The sequence below is a fragment of the Antedon bifida genome, chromosome 4 (genome assembly GCF_963402885.1).
Source record: "Antedon bifida chromosome 4, ecAntBifi1.1, whole genome shotgun sequence".
In the NCBI taxonomy this organism is placed as follows: domain Eukaryota; kingdom Metazoa; phylum Echinodermata; class Crinoidea; order Comatulida; family Antedonidae; genus Antedon; species Antedon bifida.
The window spans coordinates 20,901,880-20,922,930 of NC_136229.1; the positions used below are offsets into that span (position 1 = coordinate 20,901,880).

Sequence of the window (21,051 nt, forward strand, 5' to 3'; positions counted from 1 at the left end):
AAGAAATGTGAATATATTGAAGAAATTTAAATAAATTAACTCTGATACGGTTGAGTGAGTACTGACGAGCATGCACACAATTCAACAACGTTGGAAAGTGAGTTGGTGTTGAGAGAGAATGGAATGGCGAAATTATTTGTAGAAGATGTTGTTGTTAAAAGACTTAGGGGTGGAAAATACCAATTTGGATTAGTTGTGACAAACTACGAAACATTTGACAGTGACGAAGAATCTGACAATGAAGAAGAATTCGAAAGAGTTAATGCAGGCCAAGTACGCGTAGCATGGTATCCCAAAGGCAACGAGGAGGTTGTAGATGACAGCAAGGTACGATCCCATGTGCTGTGTGGTGGTCTAGCTAGTAGCTAGTAGTAGCATAATAGGGGCCTAGCCTAGCTAGAAGATATATAATATTGTGTGATGGGTATGGCATGGCCATATCGGATACAGCCTGGCTACTATGACTATGCCTATGCTGTGTGGTTTTATAAATAAATAAATCTGAACACTAATTAATGAATTAAATTATTTCTATCTTTGACACTTTTGTTGTGATTGCGAACGAGTAGATGAGTGAGGCATTTCCCTCCATGTGGATGAGGTGTGAGGGGAGGGGATGATTTGTCCGCCTAGGTTCACACAACCTGTAAAAATAAAAGATAGCTCGGGTCCACAAAAACATCTCATCTAGGATGGAATCTGAATTGGATTTTTGTACTGTAAAGTGAAACAAAATTGTACAAGGAGAATTGAACCCACAACCTTCAGCTCCCACTTCCGAACTAAACAACCACAACTCCAACCAACAACCAACCACAACTCCAACCACAACTCCAACCAACCAAGCAACGAATCAGTTTTACACTTCGATGCTAAGAAAATGTGAATGCATAAGCTGTTTTAACTGACCAATCAGTACTCGGATGATGCCCGTTCGCTACTCGCGTGTATTTAAGGCTAAATACACAAATGCAATTCCATTGATAATATTTGTAAAGTAGTAATTTATTACATTATTTACACAGATAACTTTATATGATCGTAGTCTGATGCCTGGTGATGTTGTCTACTCGCTCAAAAGTGGTGGAACGCAATGCGGGTTTGTCAAATCTGTCAACATTCTGTGTCACTTGCGTATCTTCAAAACAAAACAGATGATATATGATGTTGACAGTAAAGATCTTAATCAAATTATGGTATGTATTTTTAAATTTTCCATGAATTTTTTAATTAAAATACAAATGGTGTATTTAAACTTGAATGAGTAAATTCCCAACTGTTCCTACTCCCCCCCCCCCCCCCCCCCCCCCTCTCACCATTGTTTGGTATCATTTCAAACATCCTGAATCCCAGCCTGCCCCTGTTGGTCCTAGCTTTCAAGTACTGTACTTAAAATCATCATTGTCTTATCGATGCTAATATAAAAACATTTCTTATTTTAGGAATTCCAACATGGAGACCATGTAGTGTTTGGATACTGGTTAGGAACCATACGTGAAGTGTCCTCGGAACTTATCATTAAACTTCAAAATGGAGCAAGGTACATTTAGATTTAAGAACCCATCATTGGATTGAATAAAAATAAATTGTACCAGTATATTAGTATGTAAATGAATGATTAACCCAGAAGTACATTTAATATTAAGTGTGCTGATGATACTTAAAAGAAGAATGCATAAAATACTTCTTACCATATGTTACAAAACAAACATTTATTTGTCTGTGTATAATTTCAGATATATAGTAACTGACGAGGGCGCTAGTAAGTTGACGGATGTTCACGATAATAGCGAAGAGGTCAGAATATTTTCAATTCAATGTTTGGCCATTTCTACCATTCTAGTAAAATCTCTTGGATCTTAGACATTTAAGCTCTGTCTACACTATTAAAATAGTTTGACAAAAAAAGTGTGATGTGCCCAAATATGGTAGTCATATGCCCAAATATGGTACTGATATGACATCATCGTGTCTATATATGGGCACATCACATTTTTTTTTCACATAAAGTTTGATAGTGTAGACAGAGCTTTAGAGTTTCTGCAGTAATAGTAGGCAGTTCAGGCGATACTGCATTGTTGCACCTGAAGTAGTATTAGAAGTAATAATACTGATTCATGTATGTATCAATAACTTTACTAATTTATTTGTTTATGATTTCCAACACAACAGTTTTCCGTGTTCACTGGCGAAGATGGGTACTATCCAGGTCAGGTTCTACACGGACCATCATCAGTGTTTAAGAAAGCAAAATGGTTATCGGGTACTAAACCAATTATGGGGAACAAGACAAACTTCAGAGGAACAGTTGAAAAGGTACAAGTTTTGAAAAATTCCAACCTGACTGATAGAAGTTCATCCTAGATATATACAGTTTTTAGCAAAATGGCAACAGTTTTTCAGTTTCAGTCTTTTTTCTTTTCCTAATTTTTAAAATTCTTCTCTGTCTTTTAGGTTAAGGTTACAAGTGTAGAGGTACATTGGCAAACACGAGGGCTATGTATAAATGAAACATTTAACAATGATGAGCTGTTTAAGCCACCAGACAAGAAGATAGAAGGTGATGCATTAAAAGAGTGAGTCATGAAGTTGTATTTAATTGGAATGATTACATTTTAAAACCCAACTGGAAAACATCCTGTTCTGTTGATAACACCTTGGTTTGTGTATACCTCTTACAGGTTGAAGGTTCTTCAGCAGTTTAAAGCTGCTTGTGTACAAATAGGGGATAAAGCAATGTACACAGTAAAAACAGAGCAAATTGTGCACCCCCAACATGTGGCACTAGGATCCTTATACTGCTTCAAACAACCAGAGACTACACCAAAGACAAGTGACAAACAATCTCAGAAGGAAGACCCACCAGAAGAAGATCCGCAAGAGAATGATGTCGCAGAGGAAGATCTGCAAGAGAATGATGCACTAGAGAAAGATCCGCAAGAGAAAGATCCACTAGAGGAAATTCCACAGAATGATGTCACAGAAGAAGATCAAAAAGAGGAAAATCAAGAAGGTTTGCAAAAGATTGTTGAAGAAAGTGTAATAGTGAAGAAGAATGAAAAAGCAGAATTGATTGATAAAGTAAACAAACTTAGTGATATCTTGCAAGAAATAGATTTGGAAGAGACTTCTGAGGAAGACACTAAAAAATCAAAAGAAGAATCTGGTGTATCTGTAGACGGCAATACTGATGATGGAAAGAGTGCAGAAGCAAGTGCAAGTCCATTTGGCAAAACTGATGGTAAACTAGATTTGGATTTGTTGCGTGACATACATAAACAGCTTCTTTCAGCTTCTGAGGATATTGCTAAAATAGGGGATATCAACAAGACAAGTGGTGAGCCACAAAACATGGACCAGCATATTGTAAAACTACTGCAGTCACGAAATGAAATCAATGAGCAAATTGCATTGATAGAGGGTCTGATAAAAGGGACAGATGATTTGCATCTGGATGTAAAAGAGAAAGGGGCAGAGAGGAAAAAGGGGGAAGGTCACCAGAGGTCTGGCACAGCTAGAGCTGTGAAGACAAGATCTGGTCGTAATAAGAAACAACCAGTAACAGCTGGTGAGGAGGTCTGTGTGGAGGTCACTCATACTTCAACTGTTGTTGACGTGACCTGGCAAGTGAGTAATAGTTTGTTTGTTTAAAAGCTACATCATGCAATTGGCCACATTGTCTATCATGCGACTAGACAGTGTTGGACAGTTATCTTATCATTTACTAGACAAAGTGTTAAAATTGTGAATGCCTTTACTCTGCAGGATGGTACATTTGAAAAGAATATTCGCTCATCTCAACTGAGTCCTATGAATCAGATGGATGAACTGGAGTTCTTTCCTGGAGACTTTGTCTCACAAAGTGAAAGTAGGGTATTAAAATAAAATTGTAATCGCTCTTTGTTGCAATATGGTCCTTACTACTGAAATCAGAACAATCTCCTACATTAATTCTGAATATGATCTGTACAGAACACCCTGTAGGAAGGATGCTAATGATTTCTTTACCATTGTAGATATAGAAGAAGGTGTGTATGGGCTGATATCAAGTGCAAACCATCAAGATAGAACGTGTACTGTTCGTTGGTACAAGAGACCTATGCAGGAGGACCAGTCTATGTTAGTCTCCGTATTAAAGTTGTTTGACATCATTGATGGATTGACAATTGCCTGTTCTTTTCTAAAGAGCATACTTTTTAGTTTACTTAGCCCATAGAGTATAATATATCTATGATTTGCCACATTAAATAAGATTATAAAAACCTTCAATGTATTTGTATAGCATACTGTAGTTTATACAATATCTCTGTGGTAAAAGGAACAACAAATACTATCAATACCAAGTACTGTAGATAAATGTTTGGTGTCTTTATTATAGACCACAGTATACACACACAGAAGAAAGCAGTGTATATGATCTGATGTCGCACACAGATTTCACATTCAATACAGGGGATATAGTTGTACGGGTTGGTGACACAAATCAAGAAGGCCTACATGAGGTACTGCCTTCTGCTGGTCAGGTCAGTAGTATTGATTACATCATGGAGGAATTATTTAATAAACAAATATTCTTCCATGATTCTATGGCCGTACTCTCCAGTTTGAAGTATAGCCTAAAGTAATACACCTTATTAAAACTGTATATTAATCTGTAAAGACTGGTTTGAATTCTAATAATTCTTCTTGATAGGTGCTATGGGTGAATACCGAGGGAACTGTTGAGGTTGTATGGGTTGACAACACTACTACAACAGTATTGCCACAGGATCTGTATAAGTTAGATGAGGTAAATTAAAAAAACATAAAATACTGTAAGTATAAAACTAGGCCTGCAATAACTAGTATTTTAACAGTTACACAAACTAGTAGGTACAACAAAACAATTATGACCTGCCATCAATAAATAAATTAGTAACTTTTATAACAGTATATCAATTCACTTCATTCTAGCTGTTTTAATTTATTTTGATTTCTCTTTTTTTGGCTTACTGTATTTTATTTGTATCTCCATTGAGATCCAGCCACAGTATTGTCATTTTCATTATATTATTCTGATTGGTCAGATAATTAATAGTTTATACTTGTTTAGGATAGTGATTCCGACTGGTCAGAGAATGAAGAGGATGAGGGCACATGGCATTTAGATAGTCATTCAATTGAAGGAACTGAGAGCAGTTGGGAAACAGCCAGCGAAGGGTCTGATGACCAAACCAGCACAAACTCATTCAGGTACTACATTTGCAATATCATTAAGTATAGTGGTTTCAATTGAAAGACAAAGTAAAACAAATATTCATGGCTGTAAGCCAAACAGCCTTATGATCAGACTAGTGTACAAGTTTAGGTGAGACAAGCTTACGTTTCTACCATATATAATGTTCTTGAATATACAACACTATTTAAATACACAATGACAAGGTTTATAAGATCAAACAATAGACTTTAATGTAGCAAGTAATAATACTTTTACTAACCTATGACCTCAGGTCACAGGACCCGGATTCTAGCCCGTAAGCCCCAGTTATTTATCACTGAATAAAGCGTCTTTCACACTTGCTTTGGTCCGGCTCCAGTCCATGTTCGTGTACAGAATTAGCTATTTTTAATTTACACAATGCGCCACACCATTAAACGCATATCTAGTAAAAAATTAATGCATAGCTGTATGGTGCATAATAAACAAAAAAAGAAAAAAAAAATCTATGAGATTTGACTTTTAATTGCCGAACCAGAGCATGTGTCAAAGATGCTAAAATATGTGTTTATTGTTGACGTGTCCGTTGGTTTCAACTTAAACTTTTTGCACTAGAGAGCAAGAAAACTCTGTTGTGGATGAACAAAATGAAAGAAACGCTGTTAATGCACGGCCTATTGAAGGGGAAGCTGCTTCATCTAGATCAGAAATTATCACAGAGGCAAAACAAAACCAACCAAATGAAACAAGTTTACCTTTAACCTCAAATGATATACCATCAAAGAGTGTATGCCATCAATCTGAATCAGACAAATATGATAGTGCAAATGCAACCTCAAAAGGTACTATAGATATAGATGAGGTGGATTTGAGTATTTCTGAAACCGAAATGGTAGGGACGGAATACAAGACGGCAACATCAAAACATTTTGAGGTTGGCAAATCAGCAATAGCAACAAGTATTACAGATAATAGTGAACAATCTGATAGTAAGTAATGCAATGTATACCTCTTTCACACCAATGAGCAAAATGGGAGACATTCTGGAGTTTTGACACACAGGGGCGTCAACCCCGATGTGAATAGGGTCTCTCCGGGGGTGTATTTTTGGAGATCACTGCAAAGTTTGGTGTGAAAGGTGTAGTAATGTTCAATCAAAACTACTGGTATTGCATTTATTAGCAAAGATAGTATTGTATTATTGATTGATGGTGGCTCAAAAGGCAAAAACCTGATCAATCAATCTAGAAAGTATTGTGAATCTGTCTTAAGTTTGCACTAAGCATTATATTAATTCTATTTGTTTTTAAAATGTGGATACAGATATTAGGGTCTGGAAACATAACATAAATAAATGAGACCACACATATTAAACCAAATCATGCAATTTTGTTATGCCATATCTAATAACAGTTGAAGTGAAATTTTTACAAAAATGTTGTTCTTTGTTTCGTTACAGAATTTATTAGTGTTGAAACCATACCAGCAAATCATATATTCGCAAAATCTGTTCACACGCCGATAGCGCCGAAGAGATTTTTATCTGCAGTACAAAAAGAGGTTTGTGAAATGCAATTAATCCTGTCTATGGTAATGATGAAGTCATTGATTCAAAGGCATTTACTAACAATATGATAATTGAGACACAAGAAATCTTTATAAACTCTTTCGTTTATTCATACAGATTAGCCTTCTGCAATGCTCCTTGCCAGTTGGAATTTTGGTGAAAGCCTTTGAAGATCGCATGGTATGATATTGATTAATAATATGTACAGTATAATACAATGAAGCCCCTAAGTGGGACACCCTATTAAGTGATATGAATGAAGGGCAATGCTTCAACACTATGGCTAACCCCTGTTAAAGGGACACTTTTTTTGGTGAGTCCTGAAGGGGTTCTCTACTGAAATTGTAATTAACTATTGTTATGAATGATTGTTTTATAGGATTTGTTTTCAGTACTAATTGAAGGCCCCAAGAACACTCCCTATGAAGATGCTTTATTTCACTTTGATGTGCGTCTACCTTCAGATTACCCCAGGGTTCCGCCTATACTCCACTACCATTCATACTGCAGTATGCGGCTTAACCCTAACCTATACGAGGATGGTAAAGTGTGCATCAGTTTGCTTGGCACATGGACAGGCAAGGTATGTTATGGTTTATACAGTCCTCTTGTAATTGTTTTTATAAACACTTGGTTCATCAGAAAGAAAAAAATCTTTATCGTTTTAAATTCATTAAAAAAATTGTTTATATCTCTACCAAGCTACCTTCTTTGTTTTCTACTCTTATTCAGTCTCCACCCACCATTCACCATCCTGTCTCCTTTGTTGTATTTCTTTTATTCCTGTCCACCCAGGCAGCACTTGCCAGTTCTTATGCTATGACTTTATCCAAATTCCTTCACTTGCACTAATGAAGGGCTAGTCTTGCCCGAAAGCTCTGCTAACTTTTCTGGCTGTTTTACTTTATCGTTTTGATTTAGCTTTTTGCTTTTTTTTGTATCTCTATTGAGATCCAGCCACTGATACCCACAGCATTGTCATTTTTTCAGTAATTTGCCTTTGGATTTATATATATATATACATATATATACAGTACTTGTATTGAAATTGATTTGGGAAATTAGTATCTATTAGTACTATTTGTATCTGCAGCATGATGAGATGTGGAATAGCAAATCCACACTGCTACAGGTGCTAGTCTCCGTGCAGGGGTTAATCTTAGTTGCTGAACCATATTACAATGAAGCTGGATTTGAGAAACATCGAGGCTCAAGTCTAGGTGAAGAAAACAGTCATATGTACAATGAGATGACTCTGCTCAAAGTTGTACAGGTACTGCTATAATTTATTTACATTTTATAGAGTATATGAACCTAATGAATATGCAAATTAGTTGTAATAATGACACCAATTCATAATAGTCTACTATCCATTTATGTATGCTTTATTGCATAATTGTGAAGATACAGGAGTACATCATAAAAAGCATACTCATTAGAATAATGTCAATTTTGACACTCTTATTTACATATTCATTAGGTTGGTTGTTATATATAAAAAAAAGGTAATTTTCTTCCTTTGATACAATGCTTTTGTTCACTTTATTAGCAAATCTTACTGGGAATGTAGTTGTATTGTTAAATAAACTGCTTCTTTCTTTTCAGTCAATGACGAAAATGCTGATTAATCCACCTATAGTCTTCAAAGATGAAGTGATTGATTTTTGTCGGAAACATAACACCAAGCTAATCCAGAGAATTGAATACTGGCTTGAGGTAGATGGGGCGTCATCGGGCAGCACTAAGCCTATATCGGCTGACAGTGCTAAGCCAGAGGACACAAAGCCTCTGTCACCAGACAGTGCTAAGCCAGAGGACACAAAGCCTCTATCACCAGACAGTGCTAGGCCTTTATCGTCTGACAAGCCTCTATCACCAGACAGAGTCAAGCCTGGGTTGCCAGCTTTCCCATTGTTGCCTTTTTCAAAAGGTTTCTTGCTTAGTATACAGCAAGCATTAAAAGCATACAAAACAGCTTTCATGAATATAGAACAATAAGAATTTATAATATACAGTTAATACTAAACAGATAAATTATTAATGTACTGTATATTAGCAATTATGAATTATAAAATACACTAATGGTTACAGTTATTAATTATGTTAATGATGATTTATATTGGGATACCAAATTGATTTATACATTCCGTTCTTTCACAAGCTTTACACACACATACTAGCCATGAATATATTTATAATGCCAATAATAGCAAAGCTATATTCTATTTATTTGAATTTAAATGTTTGTGGTATTATAGTGAATGTACTAGTCAGGGTATTCTGTTTGGCAGTTCTACAGTAGGTAATTTCAAAGTTCATATAGGTACTAAAGTTTTGTTGCAGTTATATATATATTGGTAAAGTATGTCATGTACAATTCTAACTAAAGGTGCTTAACAAATATCGGCCTTGTAGCGTTGAATGAGGAGTCAATGTGTGAACTGTAAAAATGCGCAATTTAAACAAATCATGATATATACTGTATAGTAATATTCATGTTCTTCAAGCACTAAAGTATTCAATGTTGTTTTTTAATAGAAAATCATCTAAACACATGTTTACATTATTTAATATCATGGTTATATATTTCCAATATCCACGAGTTACTTACACTGTTCACTAATACAAATCTTATAATACTTTAAAAATAAACCTTTCCCATACAGAAGAGATCTTTTGACAGGCGTTTAAATCAGAAGTTTTTCAATACTGAGTTGCAGACTCTGAATCTGCGGTTTTAACTGTGAGCCTTCGTTGATGGTAACTGAACACGCAATCACAGGTCTGGACACACCAGTCGCTCTGCCAAGAGCTGAAAAGATAATAAAAAAGAGGATGATTAAATTACTTAGTGGTAATCCATCTAAACAATATAATTATATTATCTTCCTTTTGGTTTCCACTCTTTCTCTATATTGTCGAGCACATAGAGACATCGTTTATTTGAGCTTTATAAATCAATCCATTATTATTATTATAGGCAAGATATGGTCTATATTGTATCATATTAATTTGGAGCCGAAAGGATCAGAATGAAATAGGCCCTCATTCAGGGGTGTAAGCTGGTGAGGGGAGATGCGGATGCATCCCCGGCAAAAGGTCCATTTTTTAGGCTTCAATGTCTTCTATTTACAATTTTCCACCAGACAGCAACCAGCCTACACCTCTGTCATTCATGATAATCTTAGACTTACCCTGTTTGGATCTAACAAACACATATGGCACATTCTTGTCTTCACAAAGCAGTGGCAAGTGAAGTAGAATTTCCAATGGTTCTGCATCAGCTGCCATCACAATGAACTCCGCAATCCCACGATTCAGTGCTTTGGTTGCTAAATAAAAAGCATGTTAATTGATAAACATTCAAGTTTGATCAACACAAAACTTGGCAGGAATTCAATTTTCGAACCAAAAATACATTATTATTATTATTATAAGGGTTTAGTTTGGTTTGACAATAAAAGTTTTTCGCACTATATTTTTTTGACACACAACTATAGGCCTATTTATGTTTTTGCCTTAAATCACAGTACCTTCATTTGCCCCTTTCCGTAACTGTTTGTAGTTTGAGGCTTGCTGAATCAAGTCCAATATTGTTACCGTCAATTGTGGGTCGGCCAGTGGAAATGCCTTTGGGTTTACCTCTTCGGAAGCCTAATTGAAATTAGAAAGAAAACCCTTTCTCACTCATATGAGAAGTATATATTGATCGAAACATCAAGAAAGTCAAAAGTTCTTTTTATTCAGAACTTTTGTTTTGGTACACCACACTTCTATTTAACAAAGAATAGGCCTAGTAGGCCAATACTAATTAATAGAAGTTGCAATAGAAATAGGCCTGGAAAAATGTATTAATGCGACACACTTCAACTACTAACTAGAGAGTCGTATATGCCTGCTGTACTGTACCGCGCGCGCCTACACGGAATACAATCAATACTGGGATTTATAGTTTAGCTAGGCCTACTAGCCTAGTTAGTACATGGAAGGAGGTATTGTACTATAATCCAGACTTAGTCAAGCATCTAGTCTACTTACTAATACTAGGCTAGGCCTAGGCTAGCTAGAGTATTAAACTATTACTAGCCTAGCAAAATGGATTTATTATACCTACCATCTTTTGTTTACTTTATTTATTTTGGAACAATTAAACGTAGTTTGTCCTCTCGGCAAGACTGCTTCACGGAGGATATAACTAACAGAATAAAAATATAAACAACGAAACCTCGTGGTGTTAATCGTGGACGAAACGCACGTTGTGTAATAAACGTTGTTTGTGATGATATATAGAGGGCGATGTTTTAACAAAGGCGCCCGCTATAGACTTTTAGAGTGTTGTAGGGTTATCTAATTTGCATATTGAAAAAAATTAATTTAATTTTTTGTATTTATCAATAATTTATAAAGTAAGAATGAAACGTTACACTAGACTCTGTAATGCATAATTATTATTCACTGTATAATGGACATCATATTAGAACATATCACCTATTTTAAAGAGTTTTAATTTCGACACCACTACAGTAACAGCTAGTTGTTAAGTGGTATACCTATGAAAATATATATCGGTATCGCTTCTCGGCCTTTTGGCTAAGATCATGTGTAGTATCTGTTCTTTTCAGCTTAATATCTGAAACGCTGCTCATCGAGTAGCTTCTATATTAAACTGATTTTTGAACCTAGGCCATGGAATAGGAGCTTGCTCCATCCTGGCCACGGGTTGGCCTGGTATTGCAGTACCTCCAGGATCGGCCCATCCTCTTCGGAGGAAATAATAATCCAAAATCAGAACTCATCACTAGTACACAAAACATATATCGCAAGAATGAGTAATCTGCGATTTTCTTTTCGTATTTTCTTTTGTATCAACTACATGCCAACATCATGTTAAATGCTGTCTGGATATTTAATTGTTTGTTTCATGTAATTTATTTAGTCAAAACTGCCGAATAAACAGTTTGCTTCATCAACCGGGCGTGTTGTTTACGCATTTTCACGAAGGATAGTTTAATAATATTTCTATATTTAACTTGTTTCTGGTACAACAACCAAATTTAACATTGTATCCTATTAATAATATTTTATACCAATTTATATCATAAAAACAATACTTAATTTACCGGGCGTAGATTATTACGCGGCAATGGCAAAGAATAGGCCATGCTAAGTAACGCTTGTTTGATTTTTGTTGCTGCTGTTCGGGCCTTTCTTTGTGAACTAATTTAGAATGGTAGTAAATAATTTTCTGTAGAAGTGAATGTACACTAGTTTGAATTAAATTAATTATGTTTTATAAAATGTTTTACAATTACAAAATATATTATCATAATTCTATTTAATGTGACATGTATAATATCTATTAAATCAAGTCTTATTCAAGTTTGTATACATCCGCCCTTATGAGGGCGGGCATCACTCTCTGTTACAAATTTCTCATGCAAAAATAGCGAAATACTCATTCTTGTGATATATATTCTTTGATAAATATGAAACATTTTACCACGGTACAAATAGCTCTTTCATTCTTCCTTCACAAAGTACACCCTACTCTCTCTCATTCAACCATAAAAGTGCTACTGTAGTTCTGTAACAATTTTTTTATTGGATAAAACCTTTCTTAAATACAACAATTACAAAATGTTATATCTGTAAAAAAAAAAAATATTCTATTGTATAAATTGTAATATTGTATATAGAACTAAGTGTTCCCTTAAAAATAATATTGTTGTTTTAAGATATATATTTTCCCCTGCTCATCTCATTAGAAATTGTCCCCTTAATAGGGATGTTCCCTGAATATGATAGGGTGTCCCAAAGGAGAGGTTCTCTGTTTAATTTATAATACTATTACTGCACTGTTAAATGACTCTCGTCCACATGGCACTTTCATTCCCAAGACTGCTTCACGGAGGATATAAGTAAAGTGGATTTGATACGCTATCGAGAAGATGCAAAGGGTGGCAATTCATAAGATGGTCAGCAGATATGAGATTAAGTGGTAGCGCCCCCTACAGGTGGTGGAGGAGAGGGACGAACATGTGTGGTGGAAGAAAAACAAGAAAACCAGGATTGAACTAAACATTTACTTGCGCTACATCATCTTCATTAATACCCCAAGATAACAATACTTTACTACATTTAGTTATAAGCATATTATATTGTAACCTTCTGAGCGAACCAGAGAGTTGGGCATAATTAGGTGGGTTGTTGTTGTTACTGTTGTATAAATGTTGAATTGTTTGGATTTGTTGAACTAAAAGTTAAATCATAGCTCTCCCAGAAGTTTTGCCTATTTGGTTTATTCAGTCGTCACATAATTTCTCTCAAATTATAATTGACTCTGAGGTACAACCATCGACAAACAACATCTCACAATGAATGGCATGCCAGTCCTGATGCCACAAGTACAAAGACGACCACAGTCACCAGAATGGGACATACCGCAAGTCAAAAAATTTCTATTACAGATAGCTGGTTTCGATCCACTAGAGGGCAACAGAAACAGAACCAGAAACCAATAAATACCAAAATCACATATACCTGACATGACCAAAGTGGCAGTTTTTGCAGGTAAAGACACGTCCATATGGATCGAAGACGGACTGAGCGAGAGACGTCCGATATAACATCTCCCATTAAGGAATACTTACAGCCGGAGCATACGATGAAGTAGTTCGCCACACATCAGGCCGAGCAAGAGACCTTGTTCTAAACCTTCAACTAGATGGCCAAAACGATGGCGAACAAGCTATAGAGCGGCTATGATCGAAGAATACACAAAAGACCATGTAACCAAATCTCCAATGGCGGCATTATATGCCAGATTCCAACAGTCAACAGAGACACCGTCTGAATACACAATTGCTTTGTAAGCCCTCCTACAGAAAGCAGTTGAAAAGGACATGACAGAATTTACCACAGACAAGGACCGTCTTCTCTCCTCTCAGTTTATGGATGGGTTGAGGTCGACAGATGAACATAGACGTTTTGCACCAATGCGTCCTAGAGATATTCGAACGAACGCCAACCACCAACAGAACAGAACCTGATGACTTGAAGTCGGCAGAAATTTCTGTTCAGGAGGTTGTGGCGGTGCAGCAACTCGATGGGGGCCAGATTGATGTTACTTTCAAATCCCCTGCCATCTGCCATCGGCTGCAGGTGCATTGAAGGGCATTTCATCTGGACTTGTCATGTTCAACAGGTTATGGGCCCAGCCGGTTTCAAAGCAGCTTTTTATTGGAAATCCAGATGATTTTGAGATTTGGGAAACAAAATTCTTAGCATGGTTAGTAACGCAAAAGCTAGACAAATACGTACTGACTTAACCAACAACGGAGCCAGCACCGTATCAGAATATGACACAAAGAACTTCAATTATTTAATATATATGCAGTACAGCTTTTGCACTATTCTTTTCACTTTTACGAGAATGGAGACAGAAATACTTTTGTGTACTTCATAAAGAAAGGTATGGACATTTGCAAGAAAAACAAGGTTAGTTTTCACTTTTACGAGAATGGAGACAGCGCTATGCATGTATGTGCTCAAGCAAACCTTACGTGTGATGAACACAGAAATACTTTTGTGTACTTCATAAAGAAAGGTATGGACATTTGCAAGAAAAACAAGGTTAGTTTTCACTTTTACGAGAATGGAGACAGCGCTATGCATGTATGTGCTCAAGCAAACCTTACGTGTGATGAACACAGAAATACTTTTGTGTACTTCATAAACAAAGTAATCGACATTTCAAAGAAAAACAAGGTTAGTTTCACTTTTACAAGAATGGAGACAGCGCTATGCATGTATGTGCTCAAGCAAACCTTACGTGTGATGAACACAGGAATACTTTTGTGTACTTCATAAAAAAGGTATGGACATTTGCAAGAAAAACAAGGTTAGTTTTCACTTTTACGAGAATGGAGACAGCACTATGCATGTATGTGCTCTAGCAGACCTTACGTGTGAAGATCACAGAAATACTTTTGTGTACTTCATAAAGTAAGTTATTAACATTTCCAAGAAAAACAAGGTTAGTTTTCACTTTTACGAGAATGGAGACAGCGCTATGCATGTATGTGCTCAAGCAAACCTTACGTGTGATGAACACAGAAATACTTTTGTGTACTGCATAAAGAAAGGTATGGACATTTGCAAGAAAAACAAGGTTGGTTTCCCCTTTATGAGAATGGAGACAGCACTATGCATGTATGTGCTCAAGCAAACCTTACGTGTGAAGAACACAGAAATACTTTTGTGTACTGCATAAAGAAAGGTATGGACATTTGCAAGAAAAACAAGAGGAGCAAATATACATAATTTGTAACAAACTGTAGAGGTTGTCGAGGTACAGAGAGCACTTTCTTCCATGTTCAAAGACAAGTCACCGGGGTCTGATGGGCTGCCAGTGGAATATTATTTGGAATTTTGGTCCGTTATTAGCGATGATTTAATTGAGGTATATACTTCAGTGTTTCAGTCTGGTAGTTTGTCAAAGTCTCAACAAGGTGGTCTTATAACGCTTACAGAAGCCTGGTGATAATCAAGATCCAAAGAATCGGCGTCCCACCACGTTGCTAAATCTTGACTTTAAGATTCTGGCTGAAGTGTTTTGTCTTCGTTTAAAAAATGTGATGGGCGATTTGGTAGGCCCCTTCCAAACAAGTAGCGTGCCCGGCAGAAGACTAAAGTCCATTTTGGTTCTACTGAGGGATATCGTGGAATACTCATCGAGGTGCAAGTTTTCCTGATCATCTCTTTTGACCAAGAAAAAGCCTTTGACAGCGTTAACTTTGATTTATTGCTTCAAATTTTGAGACGGATGGGGTTCGGTGATAAGTTACTTTAATGACTGCGCTCCTTGTATTCTAATTTATGTAGCTGTTTGATGGTTAACGGTTTTGTGTCTCGTTCCTTTTCGTTAAGTCGTGGGGTAAGGAACTGTTGCCCTCTTTCTCCTTTGTTTTGTGCTTTGTATGTTTTATACATGGAGGGGCTGGCGTACAGGATTCAAGGTTCAGATAGCATTAGAGGGGTGATGCTACCTGGAAGCGGTGAATGCAAGTACTGTATATTCAATATGCTGATGACCTTACATTTATTACATCGTCTCGTTCCTCAGATATTTCCTTGTTAAAACTGTTTGGAGTTTGAGGTGTCAGGTCCGGTTTAATCTGTCAAAAACATGTGTTCTGTTATGTGGTCTGTTGTGTGTGGTGCAGGTTATCTTGACTTCTTGGGGTGGAGTCCATCCCGTGGTCCGAGAATTCATTAAGAGTTTGTGGGGTGGAGTTTGGGGCTATGGACACTGGCCTGGCTGTGTGGGAGAAAGTAGTGGTACGGTTTGAGAAAACAGTGGAAAAATGGAAAAACAGGAAAATGTCTTTAATGGGCAGACTCCTGATTTTTAATTCTTTAGCTTTACCTGTTTTGTTGTATATACGCATGTATAAATTGTAATATATAGAACTAGATACAGTAGAACCACTGCGGCTAGGGGACACCAAAATGTTTCCCCTTAATATAGAGGTGTCTCTGAAAAGGGGTTGATTATAGTGTTAAAATATAAAGTGTCCCCTTAGTGGAATAGGGGTGTTCCAAAGGAGGGAGTGCTACTCTTATTTATACCAATACAAGGCAATCTAACAACAGGACAATGAGCTCGCCTTGCCAAGATAGGAACTCGTAACAGTCCTTTGATCTTATGTCTGCTGCAACAAATACAACAGTACTGTACTATGTACATATTCTCCGCGATGTACGGTGCCTGTTAAGTGGCATGGAACTGATAGTGTCGCAGCCACAGATAAACCCTTTGATCTCCGGAGCTCATCATCATGTTGTTAGATTGCCTTGTTTTTTTGTACTATTATTGCACTGTTAAATGACTCTCGTCCACATGGCACTTTCATTCTTTCTGTAGGTTCTTGCGTGCCCACCTGGAAATACTTGTGCGGTTGGCTTTGGATTTTGGATGACATATTCAAGAGTCTCTCGTACGTTACTGACAAAGTCTGGTGGTTCAACGTCAGGAGATGTAGAAAGAAACTATAGGCAAAAATAATGATTATTTAAAGATAAGCAAACATATATTACAGTAGAACAAATTGAATCTATAAAGCTCTGTCTGCACTAACAAACTAGTTTGACAAAAAAGTGTGATGCACCCAAATATGGTAATGATATGTCCAAATATGGTAGTGATATGACATCATCATGTCCATAAAGGGACATCACATTTTATTGGTCACATAAAGTTTGATAGTGTAGACAGAGCTTAAGACTAATTTTATTTGTAGTTGAAGAATGTATTTGGGAATTCAAAGACAAAAAACATGCAGATACGGTGTTGTGTTCTCCATGAGGACATAAGATACTTACATGTCTAATGACTTCATCTGGTTGTTCAAGTAAGAGTGGGGCACTTGGCCATGGTTCCCAATTAAAAGGTTTTACTCGAAGTTCTCTTGATTTATAATCATATATATTCATCATCTAAAACAGAATACTTATTTTAGTAAAATAATTCATTGCAACGTTTCAAACAATTATTATTAAAAATGAATTATTATTATTATTATTTAAAAATAAACAAATCATGTAAAATATTCTACATACATCTTTATCGCCAACAAATGTCTTTGTTGATCTGATCACTAAATCTGGGCCTTTATCCAAGAACTTAGCAGGAAATATTGCACCAGTTTTAACATTCACTCCTAAAAAATAACAATAACATATATATATATAACAAAAAGATAATTTTTTGTAAACCATTTATGCAGTGTTTGAAGAAGAAAATGCATGTTTATAATAAGAAGAAAATTCATGGTTATAATAAGAAGAAAATTCATGGTTATAAAATTAAAATCAAACAAACCTATGCCATAAATAACAGGCCAATGTTTACCATCCTTTATTACATCATTAAATTCTAAAAAAAGAAAATATTAATACAATTTAAATATACATATAAAGTACACCGACATTTACAAAAAATAAAATCAGTGCCTGTATTCACCAATAAACAAGACAATAATTTCACTGAAGTGGTATTCACTTGGTTATGAGCATTTTTATGTGTATAAACATTCTAGACTAAAGCTCTGTCTACACTATCAAACTTTTTGTGACAAAAAAATGTGGTGTGCCCATATATGGACATGATGATGTCATATCACTACCATATTTAAGCATATCATATTAGGACACATCACATTTTTCTTGTCAAACTAGTTTGATCGCGTAGACAGAGCTTAAATCAATCAATCAACTGGAGGTATAAGAAACTTACCTGACATGCATGCTGTCATCAAAGAAATAGGCAGAGGTTGCTTATGAAATTCACCTAAAAACAAATTTGCATTCAATTACTTCTAAAATATATAATATATACACAATATATAGTTCAAATATGTGTAGGTTGTGGCTGTTTACAAACTGTATCAGGTAGAGTGGAACAAGTTCAAGTATGCTTACTAAGGATTTCTTTGGTTAATTGCTGTGACTGGAAACGATCATCACAAAATCCACCAAATATATGGAGTTCCAATCTGCAAAAACAAACAAATTTTAATTACAATTTCAATTGACACTAAGCAGTGGGAAGCCCGCTGTACTACAGGCCAGGAAAGCCTTACTGATTTTCTTATGGTTAACAACAGCAGTAAGCCCACCACTTTGAAAAAAACACACAGTACTGTACTGCAGGCCAGAGAAGTCTTACTGACTCAATACGTTTAAAATATCAATAAAATCAGGTTAAACCTTCCAGATAATTTGCCATCACTCAGTATCATGACAGTCGCCAGCATGTCTTCAATACCTTGTTTTGTACTGCATCCATCGCAGTGAGCTAAACAAGTCACTCCACTGCCTATGGTAACACAAAGCAACAATAAGTGCAATCAGCCATGTAAAGCTCTGTCTATACTATCAAACTTGTTTGATAAAAAAGTGTGATGTGCCCAAATATGGTAGTGATATGCCCAAATATGGTAATGATATGCCCAAATATGGTAGTGATATGACATCATCGTGTCCATATATAGGCACATCACATAAAGTTTGATAGTGTAGACAGAGCTTTATAATGGTAACTCTTAAAGGATACTCAATTTATGTTTGAATGTTATTAAAAATATTTGCTTAATGTTTGTCTACATTTTCTTACAAAGAATTTTCCATTGAATAAATGCATTGCTTGAAATTGAGTTTGATGTTGAATATGGCTCTTTTTCCTACCAAACCTTATTTTTACACCACAATTAATATAAAACAGAAATCAACAATTTAATATTGAATGTATTGTGCATAGGAATCTTTTTGCTAGCATAATTCTTTTTTTTGGGAAGCAGATGGTGTACTGTAAACTTTACTTTGCTAGGGTTTATTCGCCATCAACTAAGTACCTTTATGTCTCACCACAATTATATGGCAAGTTGTCGCATCCTCTGTTCCTAAAACGTGAATCACATCTTCAAAAATAAAAATTAAATTTAAAATTATATAATATTAATAATAAATTAATTAAAAATTTATTTTTATCGATAAATTATTACTAATATTAATAATAATCTTAATTACATACCATCATCAGGATGTGTGCATGCAAATTCTCTCTGATTGACATACAGTAAACCTTCTGGTTGACATGCCTGGACAGGTTCTGATCGGAATTTAATTGCTTCTTCCTTAAAAAAAGAAAAATATTCATTATTAACATCTTCTTTCATATCATCCATTCAATTATCCATACCTGCTATTATTATTAAATTAATATTAGTTTATAATACATGATGACTTTGTAAAGAGAATGAAAACTAGGCCTATAACATTTTTACAAATAGTTCTTTCCTTCCAACCACAAAAAAATATGTATATTAGGGACGAAACAACCCTGGACCAAAACATCCCTGAACCGAAACGTACGCATCAGCAGTATTAAATCCAGGAAATGCAGCTGATATGTAGGTAATCCTAGAGCATGCAGCTCAACCAACAAACTGTACCTGTAGTGAGGGAAACTGTTCAGAAATTCTATAACAAATATTTGTCATTGGTTTTAGCAAATCTTCTATATCTGTATTTTCGATAAAAACTGGCATTTTTTAATAATAAGCCTGTCAAAAAACTACAACTTTATTTTTTGTCACGTCATCATGGGCACGCCCCCATGACTGCTGCCGAGAGTAAAGAAAGTCTACCTGTAGTTGTACTGATACACACACTGGTTGGTTACGTTTACGATGAAATCGGTCGCGTTGAAAAATCGGTCGCGATAAAATCAACTTCTGGTATTTTGTATGGCGCGCCGCCAGAGCTTTTGATGATATCGGTCACGTTTGAAATCGGTCGCGCTATTTTGTATGGAGCGGGATCATTGCAAGCGGGATATACATTTTTTCGTTTATATAGATTTAATTGATATTTCTATTATTTATGTCCGTTATGTAGGATATTATTAAGTTTATAATAATTATCGTTAAGGGCTAGGCACATGACGTGTATATTTTTGTTTCTAATGTTGAGTTTTTAGTAAAATGATCATATATGCGGATGGTTAAAAGGCGAGATACTGAAATAAACCCCCGAATAAGCCATATCGGATGCGCCTTCTATGACCGTGCAGCTGTTTCCTCTACAGTACGTTATTTTGCTGACGGGGATTCCCTTTTTTAAAAAACACGCATGTTTGTTAATGTGATGTCTGTGAAGTTGGTTACTAGTTCCTAGTTCCTAGTTCCTTATTCAAATTCAATTAAAGGGACAGTCAAACGTTCGTAAAAGCCAGTTACTTATTCGCCGTTGAGGGCGTAGACGCAAAAAAGTTCGCGGAACTGGGGTGGAAAATGATAGAAAAGGTCAAGGGTGATCGATCTATACCAAAATATTTTGAAAAAATTAAGTAAGTCAAGTGTTATAACGTTCGTAAAGCCAGTTACTTATTCGCCGTAGAGGGCGAAGATGCAAAAAAGTTCGCGGAACTGGGGTGGCAAATGGTAAAGTAGGTCAAGGTTGATCGATCCATACCAAAACATTTTGAAAAAATTAAGTAGGTCAAGTGTTATAACGTTCGTAAAGCCAGTTACTTATTCGCCGTAGAGGGCGTAGACGCAAAAAAGTTCGCGGAACTGGAGTGGCAAATGGTAGAGTAGGTCAAGGGTGATCGATTCATACCAAAATATTTTGAAAAAATTAAGCAGGTCAAGTGTTATAACGTTCGTAAAGCCAGTTACTTATTCGCCGTAGAGGGCGAAGATGCAAAAAAGTTCGCGGAACTGAG

At 35.9% G+C, this 21,051-nt stretch overlaps 3 protein-coding genes and 1 non-coding gene across 4 annotated transcripts; 2 read left to right on the forward strand and 2 right to left on the reverse strand.

Annotated features, from left to right (window-relative positions):
- The first annotated feature begins 91 nt into the window (after positions 1-91).
- Positions 92-8,862, forward strand: LOC144840657 ((E3-independent) E2 ubiquitin-conjugating enzyme UBE2O-like). Its single transcript, XM_078696560.1, has 18 exons — positions 92-327; positions 1,026-1,196; positions 1,443-1,540; positions 1,737-1,797; positions 2,173-2,316; positions 2,455-2,576; positions 2,682-3,627; positions 3,766-3,868; positions 4,017-4,119; positions 4,379-4,523; positions 4,694-4,789; positions 5,093-5,232; positions 5,813-6,186; positions 6,657-6,757; positions 6,882-6,944; positions 7,144-7,347; positions 7,858-8,037; positions 8,370-8,862. Exons 1-18 carry the CDS (start codon positions 124-126, stop codon positions 8,760-8,762), a joined length of 3,648 nt encoding a protein of 1,215 aa, XP_078552686.1. The 5' UTR covers positions 92-123; the 3' UTR covers positions 8,763-8,862.
- A 413-nt stretch (positions 8,863-9,275) lies between these two features.
- On the reverse strand, positions 9,276-11,038 carry LOC144840661 (NHP2-like protein 1). Its single transcript, XM_078696567.1, has 4 exons — positions 10,879-11,038; positions 10,298-10,418; positions 9,959-10,096; positions 9,276-9,576 (listed from the first exon to the last, which is right to left on the reverse strand). Exons 1-4 carry the CDS (start codon positions 10,879-10,881, stop codon positions 9,452-9,454), a joined length of 387 nt encoding a protein of 128 aa, XP_078552693.1. The 5' UTR covers positions 10,882-11,038; the 3' UTR covers positions 9,276-9,451.
- A 296-nt stretch (positions 11,039-11,334) lies between these two features.
- LOC144841638 (U2 spliceosomal RNA) lies at positions 11,335-11,526 on the forward strand. The gene has a single exon (XR_013612045.1). It is a non-coding gene; the product is annotated as a U2 spliceosomal RNA (small nuclear RNA).
- Positions 11,527-12,346: 820 nt separating this feature from the next.
- Positions 12,347-19,923, reverse strand: LOC144839661 (protein N-terminal asparagine amidohydrolase-like). The gene is made up of 10 exons (XM_078695117.1): positions 19,778-19,923; positions 19,357-19,459; positions 19,178-19,243; positions 18,534-18,642; positions 18,246-18,319; positions 18,061-18,114; positions 17,647-17,700; positions 17,385-17,485; positions 17,148-17,261; positions 12,347-16,814 (listed from the first exon to the last, which is right to left on the reverse strand). The coding sequence occupies exons 1-10, from the start codon at positions 19,871-19,873 to the stop codon at positions 16,647-16,649; spliced, it is 939 nt and encodes a 312-aa protein (XP_078551243.1). The 5' UTR covers positions 19,874-19,923; the 3' UTR covers positions 12,347-16,646.
- Positions 19,924-21,051: the final 1,128 nt, after the last annotated feature.

Coding starts and splice junctions, on each gene's coding strand:
- LOC144839661 (XM_078695117.1), bottom strand. CDS start 19,873: ATGCCAGTTTTTATCGAAAATACAGATATAGAAGATTTGCTAAAACCA. Junction 19,244..19,356: donor ATGCACACATCCTGATGATG/GTATGTAATTAA, acceptor TTATTTTTGAAG/ATGTGATTCACGTTTTAGGA. Junction 18,115..18,245: donor ATTAACCAAAGAAATCCTTA/GTAAGCATACTT, acceptor ATTTGTTTTTAG/GTGAATTTCATAAGCAACCT.
- LOC144840657 (XM_078696560.1), top strand. CDS start 124: ATGGCGAAATTATTTGTAGAAGATGTTGTTGTTAAAAGACTTAGGGGT. Junction 328..1,025: donor AGGTTGTAGATGACAGCAAG/GTACGATCCCAT, acceptor TTATTTACACAG/ATAACTTTATATGATCGTAG. Junction 1,798..2,172: donor TTCACGATAATAGCGAAGAG/GTCAGAATATTT, acceptor CCAACACAACAG/TTTTCCGTGTTCACTGGCGA.
- LOC144840661 (XM_078696567.1), bottom strand. Junction 10,097..10,297: donor ACGGAAAGGGGCAAATGAAG/GTACTGTGATTT, acceptor CTTTTTATTTAG/CAACCAAAGCACTGAATCGT. Junction 9,577..9,958: donor GTTTGTTAGATCCAAACAGG/GTAAGTCTAAGA, acceptor TTATCTTTTCAG/CTCTTGGCAGAGCGACTGGT.